Source organism: Tupaia chinensis, unplaced genomic scaffold, assembly GCF_000334495.1.
Source record: "Tupaia chinensis unplaced genomic scaffold, TupChi_1.0 Scaffold000207_1, whole genome shotgun sequence".
NCBI lineage: Eukaryota > Metazoa > Chordata > Mammalia > Scandentia > Tupaiidae > Tupaia > Tupaia belangeri.
In genome coordinates this window covers 1,174,948-1,200,325 of record NW_006159682.1, presented here as the reverse complement: position 1 = coordinate 1,200,325, position 25,378 = coordinate 1,174,948, and the positions used below count along the sequence as shown (strand labels likewise).

At 37.7% G+C, this 25,378-nt stretch overlaps 1 protein-coding gene across 2 annotated transcripts; it reads left to right on the top strand.

Moving 5' to 3' along the window:
- The first annotated feature begins 3,372 nt into the window (after window positions 1-3,372).
- Window positions 3,373-24,650, top strand: CUNH1orf185 (chromosome unknown C1orf185 homolog). Of its 2 annotated transcripts, none has more exons than XM_006147253.1 (5): window positions 3,373-3,410; window positions 8,483-8,588; window positions 12,400-12,535; window positions 22,753-22,789; window positions 23,943-24,650. In XM_006147253.1, the coding sequence occupies exons 1-5, from the start codon at window positions 3,395-3,397 to the stop codon at window positions 24,335-24,337; spliced, it is 690 nt and encodes a 229-aa protein (XP_006147315.1). In that variant the 5' UTR covers window positions 3,373-3,394; the 3' UTR covers window positions 24,338-24,650. The 2 variants fall into 2 exon arrangements, with proteins under 2 accessions (XP_006147315.1, XP_006147316.1); XM_006147254.2 differs by lacking the exon at window positions 3,373-3,410 and adding an exon at window positions 3,474-3,540.
- Window positions 24,651-25,378: the final 728 nt, after the last annotated feature.

Here is a 25,378-nt window from a genome sequence, read left to right as displayed (position 1 = left end):
AAGGTGGTGGCTTCCCACATAGTTGACCGCAGTTTGCATCCTAGACTTGGTGGCTTGAAACTCATGCCAGGCACGTGTACATGTGTGCCCAAGATCCTGAGAGGAAAATGGAGGAGAAGAGATTTTGTGACCATCTCCTCTAAGGAGTGATTTCTTGCTTTCTGTCTCTCTGTCTCTGTCTGTGTTTCTAGTGAGTGCCTGCACCCTATTGCAAAAATATTTTTTTAAAAAGTAGAACTTATTAAGGTAAAAGCATTTTTGTGGAACTAGGCATCTATTATGGCTCACATATATTATACTGTCTCTTAATATCACTTAATATAAGGCATATGCCCTCATAAGAGAGAGAGAAAGAAAGAGAGAGGCAAAGTGGAGAAAGTAAGCCTCCAGGTCCAGGACTTGAACTGCAGTTGGCCATGTGGGAGTCCAGCACTTCTACTGCCATGCCACCTCCTGACCCCTCTATTTGTATTCTTTCTTTACTTGTTGCTGTGGTAGTTTTTGGTAAAGGATTGTTAACCACTTGGCATCAGTCATAAAAGATGTTTGCCTATAGTTTCTGATTTTTAATATCATATCCAGATAGACCTTTTAGGACATGCTACTATAAAACTGAAACACATGTTTAATAATGAACTTACTTAGCATTGTCCATTTGAAAAATGGAAAGTATTTTCCAGATGTAGAAATATTGATTTTGGCACGTTGATATTAAACTATTCTTTTTGGTTTATGATAAGGCCAGAATATAATGTTCTTTTCTTTTTCTTTTCTTTTTTTCTTTTTAATGCCAGAGGGTACATGTGCTTGCATAAAAGAGAAAGAGAGGGAATGGGGAGATATACAAAGAGAAATAACCCTCCAAAATGACCTGGTCATACCATAATACTTTTTTCTCCAATTCTGTATCCCATCAAGGCTTGTGTACATGGGTACCAATGGGGCCGATACTCGAATTTGGTAGCCAAGTGGGATCTGGCTTCTTCCAGCAACACTTAACTGCTGTGGTAGGGGAACAGACCTGTGTAATGTTCTTTAAGTCAGCAATATAATACAGCTTACAAGAAGTCTTATAGCTAGAACACACATACACACAAAATGTAAAAACCAGAATTAGGAAAATATTTTTTAAAATAGAAAATCTATATAGTAACTATATTTAACCTAAAATTTAACTCTGAGTTTCCAAAAAGCCAATATGTGAAAGGAAATGTGTCAGTTATATTGTTCTCATTGATGGAAAAAAATTAATTTATCATGTACAATTTTATTTAGAGACTATTTGGTGGTGGGACAAGATGCACCTTCCCCCAATGAAAATATTTCTTTAAACCCCAGAGGGCACATATGTTATGGAAAGAGAGAGACAGCTCCCACAGTGGGGACTGGTCACACTGGAATCCCTTCCCTCCAGTTCTGCTTCTTGTCAGGATCATGGGCATACATGCATTTCTTACATGTTTTTTCAAGTCACTGAGATCAGGGACTCAAACCCTGGTTTGCATCATGGGATCCAGCTTTTGTTGCATAGTGCTTAACTCCTGTGTTGTGATCTGGCCCTCCAGGAAAAATATTATAGCAAATATAGTTATGTTTCTTAACAGTTCAGGTAAGAGCTGACCCAAGTTATTTAAGAATAAATTTAAAAAAGGAAGATTCAATGGGACCAGCTGATAGCACAATGGTAATACAATGCTCTATGATTCTGGATCCATGAGTAGATCCCGGGTTTGCATTCTGAGGCCTTGCTGTACATACAGACTTACACATGCACATGATCCAGGCTGGGGGTGCATCACAGCAATGTCGGGGGTAAGTCTCTCTCTTAATTTTTTGCTAAAGGGTCCATGCACTCACCAGGAGAGAGAGACACACAGAGAGAGCGGTAAAGTAAGAAATCACCTTCCACAGGGGAGGACCACTATCCCTTATCCTCCATTCTCCTCTCAGGATTTTGGGCACACACATACACACACACACACTCACCATGTTTTTCAGCCTGCTGGGTCCAGGACTCAAACTGTGCAGTCAGCCATGTGGGATCCAGTGCCTTAGCCTCCAGTACCTTAAAATGGAAGGTGAAATGGCCTATAGCCTAGTGGTTAAGAGAGTCAGATCCTACGTTACTGACCACAATTCAAATTCCAGCCCCAGCTGCTTGTAAAACACACCAGGTATATGCCATGCATGCCCCAAATTCTGACAGGATAGAGAAATGGAGGAGAAGGGATTGCAGCATGACCATATACAATTGGAAGGGCCTCTCTCTCTCTGATAAATGCATATACCTGCTGACAATCAAAAAAAAAGTTCGAGGTTAAAACCACTTTACAAGGTTGACATTTAATGTAATTCCTATTATTATAAGGTTTATAATATTTTCAAATGTGGTAAGAGCACGAGATAAAGAAAGCCATCTAAAATTAAGGATAGTGGTAGGTGGGATTGAAAACTTGGGCAAAAACAAAGAAGAAAATTTAGAATACCTGAAGTGGAGAATAAGAAAAAGAGCTGACTCAAGATCTGTGTAATTCATTGAATTTAATTTACTTCACAAACAAGCAAAGCAGGGCAGGTTTGGTGGTGCAGTAGTAATACAGTGTTCTGGCAGAGGTGGATCCATATGAAAGACTGCAGGTTTGGCTCCCCACTTGACCTGTCCACACCAAACACTCATGCCCATGATCCTGCCTGGTTGGGAAGGTCCATAAGGCATCAAGGTGTGAGACTGTGGTGAGGGTGCTTGTCTCTCTGTCTGTCTTTTCTCTCTCACTCTTACGAAAAAATGTAAAAGAAAAGGCAAAGCAGAAGTCATCTGAGAGATGACTCTAACTAGTCATATAGACTATCAAACTACATAATCCAGATCTATAGTTCACTGAGAACAAAAAGTAGAATAAACTTTTAAGGAAATATATATTAATGGCACTGTAACTTTAGAAGCTAGAGGTTGCCTTTTCTTTTGAGAAAATGGTTTATTATATCCCCTAAGTACTACATTAGTAGCAGTCCATACATTCTGATATTTTGTGTTTTCATTTTATTTATTGAAAATATTTTGTTTTCCCTTGAGGCTTCATCTTCTTACTCACACATTATTTAGCAATGTGTTATTTTTAAACTATAATAGTTTTCAACTATTTTTCTGTATTAGAGAATGTACCATATACACTTGAAAAGAACATACATTCTGCTGTTGTTGGATGGAATGTTCTATAAATGTCAGTTAGATCCAGTTGTTGATGGTGCTAATAGCCACACATAGTTTCCAAGGTTTCTCTGCAGATCATCTCCATCCACTCAGCCTAACGTGAGAAAGAGCGTGGAGAAGAGTGCTTGGGAGGTTTTTATGACATCACTTCCACTCAAGTTCCATTGGTTAGAACTCAGTCACATGGCTTCACCTAATGGTATGGGAAGCTGGGACCTGTAGTCTAGCTTTTTACCTGGAAAGAAGAAAATGTATTTGGACAAACAGCAGGCAATCTCTTTCTATTCTCTGGAAGAGCTTGTATAAGATAAGAAACACTTGAATCATGGGTATACAGTAGAAATTGTAAAGTTAATGGGGCCTGCTCTTTTATTTGGGGGAAATTTTGTACCTGCTGATTTAATTTAACGGACATATTTGTTTAGGTTTCCTGTTACTTCTTGAGTCATTTTTTTCTAAGTCAATTTTAGGTCTATGTCATTTTGAATAAGTTTTAAAATACATTAACATAAATTCATTGGAAGGATTTTCTTCATTTAACCTCTGTTGTATCAGAAATTAATGTTCTTTCTGTATTTGAAAAATGATTAACTTTTGACTTTTAGTTATTTAATTTTGGTTAATCTTACTAGAGTTTTGTTGATCTTATTAGTCTTTATGAAGAATCATAATTTTTATTTTATTAAATTCTCTTCCTTAGTATTTTCTTCCTCTACTTTCTTTGGGTTTATTTTGCTAGTCTTTTTCAACTTGTAATTTGGGTGCTAAGTTCATTATTTTTAATGTTCTTTTCTAATATATGTATTTAGGGCTATACTTCTCTCTTAAATTTGATTTTGGCTATGTTGCTCCAAGTATTCCTACATAGTACTATCATTATTGTACTTTATTTACATTTATTTCTTCTTTAATTGGCAGAAGGAATGTGCATGAGACACACACACACACACAGAGGGAGAGAGAGAGAAAGCACTTCCTAATTAGGCACAGTCACACTGCAATTCCTTCTCTTCCATTTTACTAGCCTGTGGGGATTTGAGGCATGCACACACATGTGCCTGGCATGTTGTTCAAGCCACCAAGGTTGAGTCAAACTACAGTCATCGATGTGGGGTCTAACTCTTAACCACTAGTATACTTGGCAAGTCCTGATTTCTTCTTTAATAAATAAGTTATTTACTTGTGAGTTTTAATTTCTACAAGCTTGTGAGCTTTAGTCAGGTCTATTTTAGATTATTCATTTAGAAATTAACTGCATTGTTAGAGAATGTGGCATGTATAGTACTGATTTCATAAAACGTATGGAGTCTTGCTTTATGGTCCGTTATATGCATAAGTTTGAGATGTCTTCATTTATTATGTTATTAATTTTTTACAACTTTATGTATTCCTTGTTGTATCATGGGAAACAGAAAATATGATTCCCAGTTTTCAAGTGAGAGCATTAAAATCTAACCAACATAGTAACTTTTCCAAGGTCACAGATCCAGTTAGGCTTATATGCAATCAAAGCAGACACCAGCTATTTAGGTTGTCAGGAAAGTCATGACTTATTTCCCATGCAAAAATGCATCATGACTTTCCCAACAATGCTAAACAATCAGTTTGGTTAACCTTATGTATTGGTTGTCTATCAACCCTGCTTATATGTTTCATTATGATTGTCAAATCTCAGAGGTAAGGATTCATTTTTATTTTAAATAGGGTTTTGTTCAGCCTGCTACACACACCCCTTGATGCCCCACACAGTTTTCCCTGCATATTTAGCATTCAACAGATATTTTTTTGAATTGGAGTAAACCGCTTATGAACAGCATAAATAGCAGACTGAGATTTGAAGCTGCCAGAGCCAGGATTTAAACTGTGGTTGGCCATGTGGGATCTGGCTTCCTTAACCACTGTACTACCAGGCCAGCCCCAGATCTAAATTATTTATAAGTCATAAATATTGAGCTTGATGAAGTTTAACTGAACACACCTATGTAACCAGCTCCTAGACTGAGAAACAGAACATTCCCACCATCCCAGAACGCTCCCTTCTGTCTGTCAGATCTTTATGTGTGCATTATCTTACCCAACATCATGTCTATGAAGTTTATCTCTTTTGTTACATGTAGTTGGCTATTCCTTCCCATTGTCATGACTATTTTGTTTTCTTTAATTAGTTTAACTTTTAATTTACCCTCTCTGGTGAGCACATGTGCAAAACCTCTCCAAAAAACAAACAAACAAAACAAAACAAAACAAAAAATTCAGCTACAAAGTTGAATAGATATTTCACTGAAGAATATATATGGATAGCAAATAAGTACATAGAAGATACTTACCATGATTATTCACTAAAGAAGTATAAATTAAAATTACACTGAGATGCCTTTACATGTCTATTATTGTAGAACAACTAAAATAAAGTTCTACTAAGTGATGGTGATGATTCAGAACAACTGAAACTGTTATATTTTGCCAGTAAGAAAGCAAGCTGGTATAACCTCTTTAGAAAGCAGCTTGTTAGTTTCTTATAAATTTGAATATATTTGGTTCATGACCTCAGTGAATAAAAACTTATGTTTAAAGACCTCTGTCCAAGTGTACAACAACTTTATTCATAATCATTCAAGAAAAAACCCAAATGTCTCTTATCTGCTTAATAAACTAACTGAGATATATCTATAAAATGGAATATTACTCAGCAATAAAAAGAAACTCTTTTTTGTTTGTTTGTTTTTGGACAAGTTTTTGCTATAGGGCACATGCGCTCATCAGAAAGACATACAGAGAGAGAAATCACCCCCCCAGGGGGGATGGCCACGCCACAATCCCTTGACCTCCATTCTCCTCTTGGGATCTTGGGCAAGCACGCACACATGCCTGGCGTGATTTTAAGACACCAGGTCTGGGACTTGAACCTCAGTCAACTACATGGGGGTCCAGCAACATAGCCATTACTCCAACTGCTGATCCCATGAAACTCTTGATACATACAACAACATGGATGAATCTCAGACATTATGTTAAATGAAAACAACAGACTTGGTTGGCCCAATAGCCTACTAGTTAAGGGAGTTAGATCTTCATGACTGTTTCTGATTCCAGTCCCAGAGCCAAAGACTTGAAAAATGTGGAGGGTGCATGCACATGTATGTCCCAAATCCTGACAGGATGAAGAAATAGAGAAGGAATTGTGGCATGACCATACTCCATTAGGGGGTGGTTTCCTCTCTCTCTCTCTCTCTCTCTCTCTCCGTGTGTGTGTGTGTGTGTGTGTGTGTGTGTGTGTGTGTGTCTGTCTCTCTTTTTGGTGAGTCTATGTCCCTTCTAGCCATTAAGGGAAAAAAAGCAAGACTTTAAAAAATGTCACATGCTGTATGATTTCATTTATACTGAATTCTGGAAAAGGCCATAATAGTAGAGGTCCTTAAAGAGTTCGAGGAAAAGGCATATTATGAAAAAATTGTGCGTGGATTTTGGGGGGAATTTGTTACACCAAAATAAACTTTAATTCAATTTTCCATTAACTTTTTTTTCCTGTTTTAAAGAATTAATTTTTACACCTATTATACCACACGTTTTAAACACCAACATATAACTCCCTGATGGCTGCTGCCAGACGGAAAAGGCTCCATTAACTTTTTTGTGAAGTACTCTCTTATATAGGAAAATCAGATAGTGTAAGACAGCGTGTGACCCCAAAGAGGCAGTAGAAAGAAATTTGGGGGGAAAGTAGAATGATAAAACTATTCTGTAACAGTTGTGGTGAGGGTCCAGCAGGTGGCATGGCAGTTGAGGGCGCTGGACTCCCACATGACAGACCATTGTTCGAGTCCCAGACCTGGCAGCTTGCTTTCTCACTTTCCCTCTCTCTCTCTCTCTCTCTCTCTCTCTCTCTCTCTCAACTAAGAATTATCTGGTTCAAAAGATACTGTAGAGATCGAGAAACCTTCCACTCAAAAATGAAAGAATACTATATTTTTCATACGTAACATCATCATAACTTACTTAACTTAATTTGGGTCATTTAGAATTTTGGGGGGGCATGAAAAGTAATACTTTGATATACAATGGAAACAACAAAATCTTCACTATGTCATTTCCTTAGTATAACTTGACATTATGTTCACAAACATAAAAAAAGTTCAATTGGTTTTATATTCTTGCCCCCTTTTTCTCCAATAATATACTCGTTAGTTGTCTTAAGGCCCTTTAAGTTCTATTTAGCCTTCTGTGAAAGTTTCTGAAGTTTGCTTTATGCTCAGAGAGCAAATTTCAGAATGTTTATGAAGACTTGACTAGTCTGAGTATAATTACTTCATGCTTTCTTTATTCCACATTATTTTTAATACATACCAGCATTAAGATGATTAGCAACAGGAATAAGATAATAGAAGAAAATATAACAAAACTAGAAGACTGATTTTAATTTATTGCTTAACCTTAGTTCACTTACTTCTTTTAGGTGGGCCTCAATTTTGCCATCTGTAAAATGAAGGGGTAATATATAATTCCTATAGGCTTTTGTAATTATAAAATTTATATTATAATTTTATATGGCTTTCAATGACTACAAGTTCTCAACCACATTTAGGCTTTCATTTAGTTGTTGACCAAGATCATTTATAGTTCCTGAGATAAAGTGAAGATAAAACTTTGAAAGATTTCTAATATCTTAAAAATCCCTAGTATCTGTTACTTTATCACTCTCATCTGCCTCCTTATAGTGATTGATAATACAAATCTTAAAATGAAAAATATCTTCTTGTTAGAGGAATGACACTAGAGAAAAACAAAAATTCACAGCCAGAATGGGAAGGGAGAAAGCCAGATAAGAAAAGAAGGAGGTGACAGGTGTAAAAAACAAAACCTGGGTTTCAAATTCTGCACCCTGAGCCCTGATTAGCAGCTGGCTCTGTGTAATTCTCGAACTCAGGGTTGTAAGATTTATTAGAATTAATACAGGAGTAAAATTCAGGTCCAGGAGCTGGCAGGTGGTATGGTGATTAAAGCACTGGACTCCCACATGGCTAATTGCAGTTTGAGTCCCGGACCTGGTGGCTTGCTTTATCACTTTCCCTCTTTCTCTCTTTCTGGTCCAATGAAAAGATAATGATAATAAATATAATTAAATTTTAAAAATTATTTTTTAAAAATTCAGGTCTCTCGATCTTTGGATTAATGTCTTAACACTATTTTGTTACATCATTTGAAACATATGTAAAGAATGGATAAAGTGAAATGGATATGTGTAAAATAACTTTTAATAATTTGTTTGTATAGGTTTTTTTAACCACTTAACGTATTTTCTGGCTGTTGGTGCTTTTACTTTGGGAATTGGTTTCTTTGCTTTGGCGTCAGCTTTGTGGTTCCTGATTTGCAAACGAAGGTAAGTGTATTAGAATATTTAACTTTTTTCTCTTACAAATTGAATTAGAATCAAATAACTATAATAGTACTGATTCTGTAATTTGGGAGTTCGTTACAGACCCTTTGGTTGGGGAAAAGAAGCTTTATATATCTTAAATAGCCTGAAAAGAGAAGTAGTAAAATAATAGCAATCTTCATGTATTAAAATTTTGAGGAACAAGACTTATTTTATTTTCTAGAAGACATGGGTTTGATTATGAGGCTAGAAATTAAAAACATTTTTTGACTCCCAGTTTAGATGTTAAAAACATTACTGAGGGAAAGACAGTCTTTTCTTTAGGAGACAGTTTTTAAAAGTGCTGACAGAGGTCCAGCCCCAGTGATGCAGATGGGAGGGTACAGCTATTGGTGACTGAGGACACGTGGGAGATCCAGGTTGGATTCCTTCCCAACCTAAACAGGCTGGGCATGATGACTGTGTCTGTGGTCTAGCTATCTGGGATGCGGGGGCAGGAGAATTATAACGTGGTGAAACCCCATCAGAAATACTTGTCTCCTGGGTCCAGCGGGTGGTACAGAGCTTAAGGCAGTTGGATCTCAGACTTGAGCAGTTTGAATCCTATACCTGGCAATTTGAAAAAAAACACACCGGGTACATGTGTGTGTGTGTGCCCAAAATCCCAAGAAGAGAATGGAGGAGAAAGAACTGCAGCATACCCATCCCTCCTAGAGTATGATTTCTCATCTTCCCTCTCTCTCTCTGTCTCTCTCTGGCTAGCACATACATTCTGGGGGAGGAGGGGAGTGGGAAGGAAATCCCTAACTCCCCTGCCTTCTGTTTTTCTCTCATAAAAAAATAAAACAAAGCAACAGAAAGAGAATGACAGAATACTTTGTTATGATCTAAAGATAGTCTCTTGCCAGAAACAGAAAAAAAGATTACTTAGCACCTTAATTTCTTTCAATTATAAAATTCCGCTGTTTCTAATTATTTAATCAGTTCAGTATTTACATTGTAACATGATCTTCCCACACACTCTTTTAGTGTTCCCTATCTCAGCAAATGAATACAAGCTACTCCTCCACATGCAAACGTCAGTTTAGGAATTATTCATTACGTATTCTTCCAACAAATAGTTATGGGTGCCTGCCATTGTTCTAGGTATTGAGGGTACACTTGTGAACAAGGCAAGGAAGTCTCCTGTGTCATAAGGCTTACAGTGCCACTGGTACAGGACAGATAATGAACAAATAAAGTGCCCAGTGTGATTTTCAAGCTGCCTGGTCCAGGACCCAAACTGTGGTTGGCAATGTGAAAGTCCAGCACCTTAACTTCTATGCCACCTGCTGGCCTCATATGTAGCCTTTTTAAATTAGTTTCTTTCACTTACTGATATGCATTTAAGTTTTCTCCATGTCATTTCATAGCTTGATAGCTCATTTCTTTTTAGTGCAGAATAATATTCTAGTGTCTGGAAGCAATATATTTTTAAATCCTTATATATATATATATATAATTTTTTGAGAGGTTTTTGCTATAGGGCGCATGTATTCGCCAGCCAGACAGAGAGAAACAGAGAAATAGAAAGCGAGAAATCACCCCCCACTCCAGGGGGATGGCCATGCCGCAATCCCTTCTCCTCCATTCTCCTCTCGGGATCTTGGGCACACACGCACACGCACCCGGCGTGAGTTTAAGCCACCGGGTTTAGGACTCGAACCACAGTCGACTACATGGGAGTCCAGTGACATAGCCATTATGCTAACTGCTGGTCCCTAAATCCTTATATTTTAAAATTTAGAATGACTGAAACTAAATTCCCTTATACTTGACCGTCTTTGATCAGCTGGGGTCTTGCTGCTTCATTATTTTTAACCCTCTCACTTGTTCGTGGTTGTATAGATAACAAAAGATCACAGGTATTCTTTCATTGTAAGTCACTGTTTTCAACTCAGTTTCCTTCTTACTTTTAGCCAGAAATAATATTGAATATTGAAATTGACCAGTGAATTGCATTTATTTATCTTTGCCATTAAAGACAAATTTATAAAAAAGCTAATTAACATGAAAACCGATTAATTATCTCACAACCAGAAAGAAACATATCAAAGATTCCTGGTTACTAGTCAAGCTAGAAATATTAATCTTGCATAAGTAGCTTAATTTTGTTCCACTAATAAAGTATAATGAAATTTGAACAAATGAGAAAGGAGTATATGACTTGTACTCTTAAAAATAAATATGCTGTATCATGGAATGTCTTGGTTACCTTCGAATAATGAGGCAATAGTTTATAAAGTATTATCTAGAACTGTGATTCTCACTTTTGAACTAGAGGTCATCCATAAGTAAAGAAAACGCCCCCCGGTACATAACAACATAGGCTATTACAAATTTTTTATGCACAAAGGTCATAGGGATAGTTTATTTGTAACAATTAGAGATCTTTTCCAAAGAAAAATTGGAAAATAAAAATTTATATTTATATATTAATATTTATTAATAAAGGTGTGGTGCTATTAGTTATTAATATGGCATATATATCAATACAGATATATGTGATTGAACCATAACACACATCCTCTGAAGATCTATTAGGTCATCGGAAAAGTCATGATATAATTTTCTGTTTTTCTATGCAAAAATGCATCATGACGGGGCCCAGCAAGTGGCATGGTGGTTATGGCGCTGGATACTCCCACATGGCTGACCACGGTTCAAGTCCCAGACCTGGTGACTTGCTTTCTCACTTTCTCTCTCTCTCTCGCTGTCAAATTAAAAAAAAAAAGAATAAATAAAAAATTTTTTAAAAATGCATCATGGGAACCAGCAGTTAGCATAATGGCTATGTCGCTGGACTCCCACATAGTCAACCGCGGTTCGCGTCCCGGACCTGGTGGCTTAGAACTCACGCCAGGCGCGTGTGCGTGTGTGCCCAAGATCCCAAGAGGAGAATGGAGGAGAAGGGATTGCGGCATGACCATCCCCCCTGGGGGTGATTTCTTGCTTTCTGTCTTTATGTCTCTGTCTGGCAAGCGCATACTCCCTATAGCGAAAACCTCTCCAAAAAAAAAAAAATGCATTATGACTTTTCTGATGACCCAATAGTTATTTTTATTATAATTTCTGATTTATATAAAATAGTTGCACAAGTTTATGGGGTACAATGTACATTTTTGGGGGGTTGGAGGTGATGTGCACTTTCCGAGAGAAAGAAAAAGTGAGGAGAGGAAGAATGCTCCTTCCAGTGGTGTATGGTCTTGCTGTAATCCCTTCTCCCCAATTTCTCCATCTTACTGGGATTTGGGGCACACATACACATGCACCTAGTGTGTTTTTCTTTTTTTTGGAGAGGTTTTGTTTTGTTTTGTTTTGTTTTTGCTATAGGGTGCGTGCGCTCGCCAGACAGAGAGAGACAGAGAGATAGAAAGCGAGAAATCACCCCCCAGGGGGGATGGCCACGCCACAATCCCTTCTCCTCCATTCTCCTCTTGGGATCTTGGGCATGCACGCACATGCGCCCAGCGTGAGTTTAAGCCACCGGGTCCAGGATGTGAACCACAGTCGACTATGTGGGAGTCCAGCAACATAGCCATTATGCTAACTACTGGCCCCAAATTTGACAACTTTTTAATGTTCATTCTATTCGAGTGACTTAATTGTAACAAACAATCTTATAGTTAAAAGTCAGTTAACTGAATAAAATTTATCTTAACAGCAAAAAAATGCTGAAATTATTCTGATTTTTAAATCTTTTTATTATAAATAATTTCACTTATCTTATAGTATAACTCATGCTTAATAATATTCTCTATAAAATATTTTTCAGAGAAATATTTCAAAACTACAGACATAAAGCAACTAATGAGAAATGCAGCCAAAGGCCACCAAAAGCAAAGATTAAGTCGCATTCTCAGTGTGTTTTTATTTCTCGAAATTTTCATACTGGAAGATCACAATTGCAGGTACAGTGTAATATTTTATGGCAATCTTTTCAAATATTTTCTTTTGATACTATGTCTTTAGCATCATTGTCTTTAAATTTGAAGGACAGAGGTTTTTTTTTTTTTTTTTTTTTTTAATTTGACAGACTATCCAAACTTGTTAGAGTTTATAGGAAAACTAAAAAATAATTCAATGAAAATATACCACCTTCTACATTTGCTTCTTCCTATCTTTAGCCCAAGAACCTACATTCCGCATACTGGGATTGTTACAGGAATATAGGAAGATAAATAGCAGAAGAAAAACTGAAAGCAAAATTACCAGGCCTGTAAGAGGGAAGAGATTTGGGGATTAGAGGTGCTCAGGTAAACTGATCACCTATCTAAATCAACTAATTAATATAAATTCACTTCAACAAGGATTTATTAGAACCTTTACTATCTCCCAAGCTCTGGAACCCCTGTTCTGGAGAGTGAAAGCTGATGCCCACCTTTAATTGCTTCTGTAGGACAAGTGACACATTAATATAAGACGTAATATAAGACACAAATATCTTTGTGCATCGCAATTTCAAAACAGTGTTAAATGGACAAAGAAAAACAAGGCAGTGACCAGTAGGAATGTAAAACTGTGATATAGCTAGGCAAAAAATATTTTAGTGATGTTATAGCATTGATAGTGACAGTTTCATTTATTTGTTTAATAAACATTTATTGCGTATCATATGTATGGCAGCAGCAGGTTTGCCACTGAGGCTATAAGCCCAGCAGCCATAAATGAGCCCAAAGTTAGTAAACTAATAATTACGACATCATGTGATAGGAGCTTACAAAGTTAAAGATGTGCAGATAAGGGAGCCGGAATTGAGGAGGGCCTTGAAAAGAATTTTGAGCTGCGTTTTGAGAAATGAATAGAAGTTTTCCAGGAGAAAGAGAACATATGTCATCCATGTTCAAAGGTTTGCAGCTCTAAGAGGAAGAAACACTTTTTGTAAAAACGCTATGTTTAGAGCCCAGGATTCATAGAAAGAAGTGTTAGGAAAAGACCCTGGACTTGAGATTACAATAAACCTAATTTTCATTTGCACCCTAAAGATTTTGGATTTTACCCCATGCACTGTACAGACCCACTGGAGGCATTCTAAGGAATAAGGTTAGGACCACAGTCTATAGAGCCAGATCACACAGATTCGAATCCTACCTCTACCACAACACTACGAGCTATAAAATCTTAGGCGAGTTTACTTAACTTCTCCGGGTTTCAGTTTCTTATCTGCAAAATGAGGACAATTTCACCTCCATAGAGTTGTCATGGGATTAAGTGAATTAGTACATGAAAAGTATTCATTATAGTGCCTGGCGCCATAGTCAACAACCTTAAGTATACTATATTATTATCAGAAGGTTTTAACCAGGTGGATATAGGATCAAGTTCATTCTGAGTCAGCCCCATAGCCCGGTGGTTAAGCACTGTGCAAAGAAAGCTGGATCCCACGTGACCCACGTTGGCTTAAAAAACACTCCAGGGAGGGAACCAGCAGTTAACGTAATGGCTATGTCGCTGGACTCCCACGTAGTCGACCGTGGTTCACGTCCCGGACCCGGTGGCTTAAAACTCCAGGCACGTGTGCGTGCGTGCCCAAGATCCCGAGAGGAGAATGGAGGAGAAGGGATTGCGGCGTGACCATCCCCCCTGGGGGGGTGATTTCTCACTTTCTCTATGCCTCTCTCTGTCTGTCTGTCTGGCGAGCGCACGCGCCCTATAGCAAAAAACCTCTCAAAAAAAAAAAAAACACTAAACACTCCAGGGAGAACTGAGCAACTGCCAAAGTGGTATCTGCCCCCAACAACAGATGCCTGCAAATCTTTACATCCCTGAGAACCCACGGAAATCCCACGACACCTGCATGGGCAGCTGCAGTGACTGAGCATGAGCGCTGCGATACTGGCTGGCACCCAAGCCCATGCGGCATTGTACGGCTCTGCACTGTAGAGGGACCACCTGTGGGAGGATGGTTCTAAGGAAGAGAGCCTGGCAAGGGAGTGCACCCTCCTCTTCCTGCCCACAAGAGACTGAGGAAAATAGATGTCCCCCAGCTGACTAGGAGGCCTGCACTTGCACTTCCCTTCCGCAACATGAAATGCCAGAAACAGACCCCTGACACCTCTGTGTCGCCTGCATTACAGCTTCTTCTGATCTCAGCAAACTGTTAGTGGAAGAGGAAAGGAAGGGAGGGGCAGCCGATGGAGAGCAGGGTGTTGAGGCTCGCCTCCCCTGGGCAGAGTAGAGGAGATGGCACAATTTGGAGGCTCCTCCTACAGCAGTGGTCCTCAACGTTTTGACCAGGAATCTGTTTGGTGGAAGATAATTTTTCCACAGACAAGAGTGGAGATGGTTTCAGGATGATTCAAGCACACTACATTTATTGTGTGCTTTATTTCTATTGTTATTACATTGTAATATATAACAAAACAATTCTACAATGGTAGGGTTCTCCTGTGAGAATTTAATGCTTCTGCTGATCTGACAGGAGGCTTAACTCAGGTGAAACCTGAGCAATGGGGGAGCAGCTATAGATTAAGTTGAAGCTTCACTCACTTGGCCACTGCTCACCTCCTACCGTGTGACCCATTAGGAACCAGGCCAGGGACCAGTACTACTGAGGACTGTGCACCCCTGCCCTAGAGTCTGCCCCCCCACCCCCCGCCAACCTTTGCTGGCTCCTGCTAGCACTGTGTAGGCCCACCCAGAGTGGCCTCATGCCCATAGGCCCCTGTTAACATTGAGGAGGTCCATCTGGAGTATTCTTGCTAGTGACTCAGAGGCCTTTGCAGAGTGACTTTATGCCCCCACTGGCTCAGCTAGTGCCCTGTAAGTGCCCCCTCACTTCTGCTAACCCTTACTGGTGGCCTGGAGGTACACCAAGAGTGTACCTGCACCCCAGAGGGCTACCTAGAACACTGCCGTGCCCCCACTCACTCCACTAGCACACATGCACTCCTCTTTAAATACAATTATGTGTATTTCTATTATGTCAACTTTTGCTTCATGTACTTTGAAAGCCTATTGCTAGATGCATACATATTTAGTATTACTGCATTTACTTGACATAGTGATCCTTTTACTTTATTACAATATTACATATTGTAATATGCCTATCTTCATTTCTGGTAACACTCTTTAAGGTCTTCTCTGTCTTAATATGGTCATTCCAGCTTCTTTTTGCTTAGTATTTGTAGAATTTATCTCTTGTCACCCTATTCTTTCTACCTATGTGTTTTCATTCATTCTTTCTTTCTTTTTTGTTTTTGTTTTTGTTATAGCTATAGAGTGCTAGGTTGTATGTGCTCACCAGAGAGAAACTGTCAGAGAATGAGAGGCAGAGAGGGAAAGTGAGAAATCACCCCCCAGAGGAGATGGCTATGCTGCAATCGCTTCTCCTCCGGTCTCCTCTTGGGGTCTTGGGCATTCATGCACACGTGTCTGCCATGATTTTAAACTGCCAGGTCTGAGACTTGAATCAGAGTTGGCTATGTGGGATCTAGCCACCTTAACCTCCATGCCACCTGCTACCCCTCTTTCTACCTTTCTTACATTATATGTAAGCTCTTTTATTTAAATGTCATATAGTTGGGTCTTGCTTTTTGGTCCAGTGTGACCATCTCCACTTCATCAAAGGTGTGTCTAGTCAGCTTATATGTAGTATAATTATTGCTATGACTATGTTTAAGTCTGCTCATGGTGATACTTGTTTTTGATTTCTCCCACTCCTTTTCTGCATCCTTTAGGGTGCATTGTATATTTTTAGAGTCTATTTTATCTTCTGTGCTATTGTTATTTTGAGTCATTGCTCTAGAGATTAAAATATATATCTTCACTCAACCATGGTGGCACATGCTGCTTAGATGTTGTGCTGCACAGACTGGGACCGGATGGGAGGCACAGGTTTGATTTCTAGTCAAAATTAATAAAATGTACATATATATTAATATATCTTTAATATATCTTTAAGTCACCAGAATCTACTTTAAAGTGTTTTTTTTAAATAATTATTTTTAATTTTATTTATTTTTTTTTTTTTTTTTTTTTTTAGTTTTGACCAGAGAGAGACAGACAGAGAGAGAGGAAGTGAGAAACCAAGCCACCAGGTCCAGGACTCAAACTGTGGTCAGCCATGTGGGAGTGTCCAGCCCCTTAACCACCACACCACCTGCTGATCCCTGAACTACTTTCTTTTTTTTTTTTCCATTACAACTTGTTTTTATTTTACATCTTTCCACAAACATTTAATGAACTACTTTCAAATAATAAAACAGTACTTCATGAATAAAAACTTTCCCAGAGTATAACTTATCATCTCCTACCCTTTATGCTATTGATACATTTCAGTTTTACATATGTTACAAACACCAAGTTACATGTAGTTATTTTTCACTTTAAAATTTTCATCTGCTAATTCTAACACCTGGGACATGCTTCTTTTTTTCTGAGACTTCACCTATTAATAAGTTAGATAATTTGATATTGTTTTATGGATCTCAGACATTATATTTTTTATAAGTCTTCCTTTTGTTGAAATACTTTCTATTGACCTGTCTTCACATTCACTGATCCTTTCCCCTGCTCTATTCAATATGCTAAATCTACTTAATGAACTCCTAATTTCTGATAGTTCATTGATTTCTAGAGTTTTAATTGGATTATTTTTCATATCTCATTGAAATTTTTCATTTTTACATGTGTTTTGTTTACCTTTTGACTATATTTTTAGCATCTTTATCAGTTGTTGATCTTCTTGGGCTGGTCAGTAGTATGGTGGTTGAGGCAGCTAGATCCCACATTGCTGGCTGCGTGGTTCAAGTTCTCGACCCAGCGGCTAGAAGAATACACCAAGTACATGTGGGTATGCGCCCAAAATCCCAAAAGGAAGAAGAAATGGAGGAGATGGGGCTGCAGCATGGCCATCCCCGATGAAGGGGGTGCTTTATCACTTTTCCTCTCTCTTTCTCTCTTTGTCTCTCTCCACCAAGCACACACACATCCTGGCCAAAAAAAAAAAAAAATTAAGTTTTAAAAAGAAAAGAAATATCACTCTGTAATAACTTCAGCATTTGGACCATCTTTAGATCTATTTCCACTGTTTCTTTTCTTGACTATGGGTCACCTTTTTTTTGTTTGTTTCTTGTTTGTTTTTTGTCTTCTAGTGTCTTGTGATTTCTGTGTGAATATGCTGGACTTGACTGCATAAAAGTACAATAATGGGTTTGTTAATATGAAAGAGTTGTCCTTTCTTTTGCAGTCCATAGAAGTGAGGGCTGAGTATATACTCTATATGAATTATATCAGGACTTTATTGTAGCTTTTTAAAAATTTAATTCATCATTTACATCAGATATTTTAAGAGCAGGATTTGGATTGTCCCTTCATTTGAGCTAAGATATGAGCATTGGCATGTAAGGTGCCTGATTTCCAAACTCTGGGAGATCTCTTCCTTCTGTATTCCCTGGCCACTCCTTGAATCAATAAAGGGTTCTCTAGGTTCTCCAGCCCCATACCTTAATTTATATACCTTAGGAAATTTTTTCATCCTTGAAGTTCGACTTGAAAGGAAGCTGATGTTGCCTTACCGCTATAAAAGTAAGGATTGTCAGAGATGCTGCTTAAAGGATACAGAATTATAATTATCAGGTCATAGGAAAAATTATGATGTGTTTTTCTATGCTTCTCTATGCAAAAATGTGTCATGACTTTTCTGACAATCCAATAGATGGAAGGAATAAGTTCTAGTTTTCTATTGCAGAGTAATGTGACTATAATTAATAACTTATTGCCCACTTCAAGATAGCTAGAAGAGATGTTAGATGCTCCCAACACAAAGTAATAACAAATGTTTGAGGTGACAGATAGGCATTATTCTGATGTGATCATAACCCATTGTATTCATGCACCAAAGAACTACACTGTAGCACATAAATATGTACAATTATTGTGTCAATTAAATATAATAAGTAGATGAGAAGGAAATTGAAACCAACCAAAAAGTAAGGATTGCTTTAGAGAAGTTTTTTTTAAGCTCCCAAGTTTTCTATGTTTGAAAATCCAGAGTCTATGGGGTGGGGAGCACTCAACCCTGCTACTTCTTTTCTGGTCTTCCTCAGTGACTACCTTCAGCACTTAGTAAGACCAGTAGGAAAGAAATTCAGGGGTAATGGTTTCAGATTGTCAGAGCCTCTCTAGATTTTAAACAGTCACAGCAACCATAAGTAGCTGTTAAAGTCCACTAAAAGTCAGGCCCATTTCTCCTTAGCCTCATCTATGGCCTACTTCTCCTACTCTGTTCGTGTAAGGCAGAGATGAAAGTAGCAATGGGTACTGTCTTATGTCATGCTCTTGAGTTTATTAACTTAAATTTCTTTTCCTCATACCTAGTTTCTCAAGTTTCACCTGAATTATCAGGACAGCCAGGCTCCCCCATTATATAGCCAGTTCTGAGGGAAACAAATCATTTGATCTGTGACACATTTACCAGGCTTACACTGCTGCTGTTCCCATCTATGGCATTTTTTTCTTCTTCTTCCTCTCTCCATTTTAGTCAGTGGTAAGAATAACTGTAAATGTCTGTTCTTTCATGAGTGGCTTGTCCCTTTCTTGACTTAAGTTTTGTTTGTTTGTTTGTTTTTAATTTACTAGAGATATGAGCACTCATTAAAAAGAGAGAGAGAAAGTGAGAAAGCACCCACCATGGGGAACATTCATGCTGCAATTTCTTTTCCTCCATTTCTGCCTCCTTTTAGGACTTTGGGCACGCATACACACTCACCTAGTGTGTTTCGCAAGTGGTAGGGGTGGGACTCCACCTATACAGTCAGCCATGCGCAGGGATTTAGCTGCCCCAACCATCACACCACAGGTTGGTTCTAGTCATTCTTTTTTTGTAGAGGTTTTTGATAAAGGGCATGTGCGCTCACCAGAAAGACAGAGAGAGAGAGACAGAAAGTGAGAAATCACCCCCCAGGGGGGGATGGCCTCGCTGCAGTCCCTTCTCCTCCATTCTCCTCTCGGGATCTTGGGCACACACGCACACGCACCAGCGTGAGTTTAAGCCACCAGGTCCGGTACTTGAACTACAGTCGACTACACAAGAGTCCAGCGACATAGCCATTATGCCAACTGCTGGTCCCAGCCCCTGTCATTTTAAAAAAACGATTATTATTTAGCTTGTTCATGTTACTTGAGTCACTAGAGTGAGAACAATAATCTTTTACAACTTTCTGCATATAAATCTAGAGTAAATTCTGATTTGGCCATTGATGATGACCTGTCGAAGTAGTCATTTTCTGGTTGGTTTGTAGAATGTGTTTTTCTTGTTGTTTTTCATTGCTAGAGGGCATGTACACTTGTGTGAGATAAAGGCATAGTCACGTTGTAATCTTGTGTCCTCTGCTTCTCCTTCCTATCAGATTTTGGGTACCTGCACACATATATACCTGGCGTATTTTTCACGTGGTCAGGGTTAGGATTCAGACCACAGTGGGCCATGTGGTTTCTGGCTCCTTTTGCACAATGCTTACCTGCTGCACCACGGGGTTGGCCCTTCTTCTTCTTTTTAGTAATTGTGATAAAATATATGTAACATAAAAGTTACCATTTTAACTATTTTTTACAAGAATTATTTTATTTATTTTAATTTGACCACAGAGGGACAGAACGAGAGAAGAGTGAGAAAGTTAGAAAGCAAACCAGGTCCAGGACCCGAACCACAGTCGGCCAGGTGGGAGTCCAGCGCCCTTAACTACCTTGCCACCTACCAGTCCCCCATTTTTACTGTTTTTAAGTGTCCATTTCAGTGGCATTAAGTATATTCACTCTGTCATGCAACCACCTCCACTGTCCATCTCCAGAACTTCTTCATCTTCCCAAACTGGAACTCTGTACTTGTTAAGTAGTAACTCTTTATGCTCGCCTCCCTCCAACTCCTGACAAACTTCATTCTACTTTCTGTCTCTATAAATGGAAGCATAGGGTATTTGTCTTTTTGTAACTGGGTTATTTTACCTAGACTAATGTACTCAAGGTTCATCCATCCTGGAGCAGGAGTCAAAATTTCTTACCTTTTTATGATTGAATAATATTCCATTGTAGGTATATACTAATTTTGTTTATCCATTCATCCACCGATAGATTCTTGGGTTGTTTCTACTTTTTAGCTACTGTGAATGATACAGCTATAAACATGGATGTAAAAATAATGTGGGAGTTTTCAGTTGTTTTGCATATATACCCACAAGTGGAATTGCTGGATCATATGGTAATCTTATGTTTAATTTTTAAAGAAGTGTTAAACTGTTTTCTACAAAAGCTGCAGCATTTTACATTCCCACCAGCAGTTTATAGGGGTTCCAGTTTCTCTGTATCCTTTCCAGCTCTCATTATTTTCTGTTTTTGTAACTATTATTATTATTTTAATAATAGCCATCCTAATAGATTTGTCGTAGTATCTCACTGTAGGTTTGATACGCATTTTTTCTAATTATTAGTGATGTTGAGCATCTTTCCATGTGCTGAGTGGCCATCTGTATATCTTCTTTGGAGAAATGTCTATTCAAGTCCTTTGCCCATTTTTGTTTTTGTTTTATTTTAGCTTTTTGCTATAGGCATGTGCACTCACATGCTATAGGCATGTGTTCCACACCAGGTTTGGGCCATGTGGGAACACAGCGCCCCTAACCACTATACCACACTATACCACCCACTCCCCCACCCCCGAGTGTTTTCAAGCTGGTCCAGAATTCAAACCACAGAGTCAGCTATGCGGGATCCAGCACCTTAACCACCACACCATCTGCTGGGCCGCTTTTGCCCATATTAAAATGAGGTTGTTTGTTTTTGTCGTTGTTGAGTTGTAGGAGTACTTTACATATTTCATGTATTAATCCCTTACCAGATACATGATTTGCAAATATTTTCTTTCAACCCCTGGGTTGTCTTTTCATTTTGTTGATAATGACCTTCATGCACAAAAGTTTTAAATTTTCACAATCCACTTTTTTTTTCTTTTGTTGTCTGTGCTTCTAGTGTCTTATCTGTACATTAATTTTTATATCCAATAATCTTGCTAAATTCATTAAGTCTAATCATTTATCTTTTGATTCTCTTGTCCATTATAGACAGTCATATCAACTACACATATTTTTTTATTTTTAAAATAATTATTTATTTTTTCATTCATTTATTTTAATTTGACCAGAAACACAGAGAGAGAGAAAAAAAAAAGTGAGAGAGAGAAAATGAGAAACCAAGCCACCAGTTCCAGGAGTTGAACCGTGGTCAGCCCTGTGGGAGTATCTATCACCTTAACCACCATGCCACCTGCTGGCCCCTATATTTTTTATTTCTATTATTATACCTCTTTCTTGTTTTACCCTGCTAGATATAATGCCTTTTTTTTAGGGAGAGATTTTTGGTATAGGGCATGTGTACTCACTGGAGAGACAGACAGAAAGCGAGAAATCACCCCCTCGGAGGGATGGCCATGTTGTAATCTCTTCTCTGTTCTCCTCTTGGCATTTTGGGCATGCACACACATGCGCCAGCATGGTTTTAAGCCACTGGGTCCAGGACTTGAACCAAAGTTGACTACATAGGAGTCCAGTGATGTAACCATTACCCCATCTGGTGGTTCCTAGCTTCTCTATTTCTGAGCAAGATACTCTAGTGAGGAGGGAGAGTAATAACCCTGCTGAAACTGTGTTTCATTACTTTACCGTGTCCTAGAGACTGCCTTCTTGGAGCAGTCCAATTTTTTTTTCATAAGGTATGTGTGCTTGAGTGGGGGGGCAGTGAGAGGAAACATAAGAAATCACCCTCAGAGGAATGGCCACACTGCAATCTCTTCTCCTCCATTCTCCCCCAGGGGCTTTTGACATGCATGCTTGTGTGCCCAGTGTGAGTCTCAAGCTTTCAGGTCCAGGACTCAAACTGAGTTGGCCATCTGAGAGTCCAGTTCCTTAACCACCATGCCACCTGCTGGCCCCCCAAATTCTTTTTGGGTGATACTTAAACACTTTTTATTTTTGGTCAATATATTTTAATGAAGTAAATTCATGATGTGTAAAAAATGTTTCTATCAAAAATTTAAAATATTAAAATGTATTACAAAATATATAAATCAAGTATATCAAATAAATTACATTAACAACTATTCAAGTTTTAAAATACAAATAACTTTTTTATGTAGGAGGAGCAAAGAAAAAAGGAAGCAGCATACATAAAAGGTACTTTTTCTCAACAATTTATTAGAAGAAACTTAATCAGTTCATAGCAATTTATATCTTAAAGAATCAAGAGGCTATCCTAAATGTTATCTAAGTATCTTAAATGTCATGAAAATTTAACAGAAATGCTAATTTATCAGTATCTGAATAGGTGTATATTTTTTAGAAAAATAAAACTTGCAATTTTGTATCTTAAAATGGGAAATTTTAATTTTCATCTCATATTTATACTCAAGGGTGTTACATATACAATAATAATGCCTGAGGGTCAAAAGACATGAATTAGTTTTTTTTCTTTATATATTGCATGTTCTTAGTACCCCAAGACATTACCTCCTACATTTTAGAAATACTGAATATCAAATATAATAAAATATTTAAAACAGCTTTAAAATTAATGTGTAAAATATCAAAAGTTAATATTGTATAAATGTAATATTTTCTAAAAGCTTAACTTTTTTAAATACTAAGTATACAGTATAAATAATTTAATGGGAAATCTAATGAAACTTAGAGTAATAGAAATCCAGGTCAAAATCCAATTTGTATCTGCTTTGTGATGGACCACTTCTCTAAGTCTCATTTTCTTCTTTTGTGAAGTAGTCTAATAATGACTACCTTGAAGAATTATTGAGAAGACTAATGAGGTACAAAGAACATCAAAATGCTAGTAAATTGTAAGCCTCTATAGGAATATTTACTGGTAAAGTCAACCCATAAGCCTTTCCTGGTGTGAACCAAATATTTTGTAATCTTCTTATTCAAAGAGGCATGTATTTTTTAATCAATTTTTAAAAATGAGGCAATACTTAGCTATAAATAGTTAAGAAACAGCCTTTACTGGTTTTAAAGAACATTTCAGAACTGAGATTTCTAGCCTAATTAGAATCTTTTCCTGTTAAAACAGGTTGACTTTAGTAGAACTTAGAATAGACGTTCTGTTCCTGATTACCATGAAAATATTGTCAATTCCCAGTGACATATTTAACATTGTGTGAATGATGACAGCAACTCAGAATTTTCTTTATAGCATTATCCTGTTTATTATAGCCTTAAGCAGAGTCTGAATTTTAAAAAGAAGCATCTTTATGATTAATATTTGACTCATAAAAATGTAGTATTCATAGTAAATCTGATTTTTTTTTTTGTACAGCAATTAAAGATCACTCTAAAGATGAATTCTGCCTTGCAACACAAAAGGTCATTTGTGACCCCCCAGAGACTAGCTCAGCAACAAATGACAGCAATGTTACAGTAAGCTTATCGGCATTACCATCGGATTCATATTTCAGCCAAAGTGTAGAAGCAGCTAATGACTGGTTTTCTGATGATTCTTTAGTGGAAAAGAACTCTCCAGGGCCTTTGCTCAGAGAACCTCTTGTGGAAAAAGTATTTTCATACTTGTCAACCATTTCATTAGAAGACTGTACTGACAATGTTCTGAATATGACGTTTTATGATGATCAGAAAGATGATAGCATTAAGGAAGTGTTGTCACAAAGAAACACAGAGGTTGAAATACAAAACCTTCAACATAACACCGAATGACTTTTTTTATCTATTAAAACCTTGTATCCACTGGAACCAGGTAGAGGTAAAGCAGAATTACCAGCTTCTGAGTCTCTTACCACATCCGTGCTAATATTGCTTTTCTTGTGTACCAGAGCCCTCCCCTTACTGGTTCTTATTTCTAGAAACAAAATTAAAGAAAAAAATTAGAGTGACATCATGAACATTAAGCTTAACCCTTTGTATCTTATCAAAAGATATATTAAATAATAATACTGTATTTCAGCCTGCAGGAGAAATACTCTTAAGACATGTTCAGCATAAATATAATATATTTTTTAATAAAACAGGCACCGCATTTTGTTAAACTTTGGTGTTTCAATTTTATTTCAGTGTGGATAGAGCTGGGCAGAATATCTGTATTGGGTTTAATTTGTTTTTTTTGGGGGGGGGTGTTTGCTATAGGGTGCCTGTGCTTGCCAGAGAAAAACAAAGAAGTGACAGAGAGTCTGAAAACAAGAAATCACCCCCCAGGGAGGATGTCCACACTGCATTTTGTTCTCTATTCTCCTCAGGATCTTGGGCATGCACATGTGCCCAGTGTGAGTTTTAAGCTGTGGAGTCTGGAACTCGAACTACAGTCAACTATGGGAGTCTAGCCATCTGCTGGTCTCTGTATCCTTTTTTTTTTTTTAAATTTGAAATACAGTAATCACATACTATATAAACCTTGTCTTATGTTTTTGGTAAGAGTAAAATTTTGCTCCTGCAGGGGAACCTGGAAAATTGTAAAGAGCACAGAAAATAACCCTCACCCCCCAATCCTCACCCACTAAGAAGTAAATGGTTCACAGGCGTGTGACTTAAGCTGGATGGATCAGAGTTTCTCTCCAGTCTGAGAAACCCTTGGTTAAATTTCTGTTTATGGTTCTGAGGATTTCTGACACCTACCATGTGATTAATCTTTTATTTTTTTCTTTTTCTTAAATAGATTCTGTGTAATTAATATCCTTTTTTCTTTGGGGGAAAAAAAAAGATGAACAAAGTATAATGTCACCATTTGTGCTTAAATTATTCGTA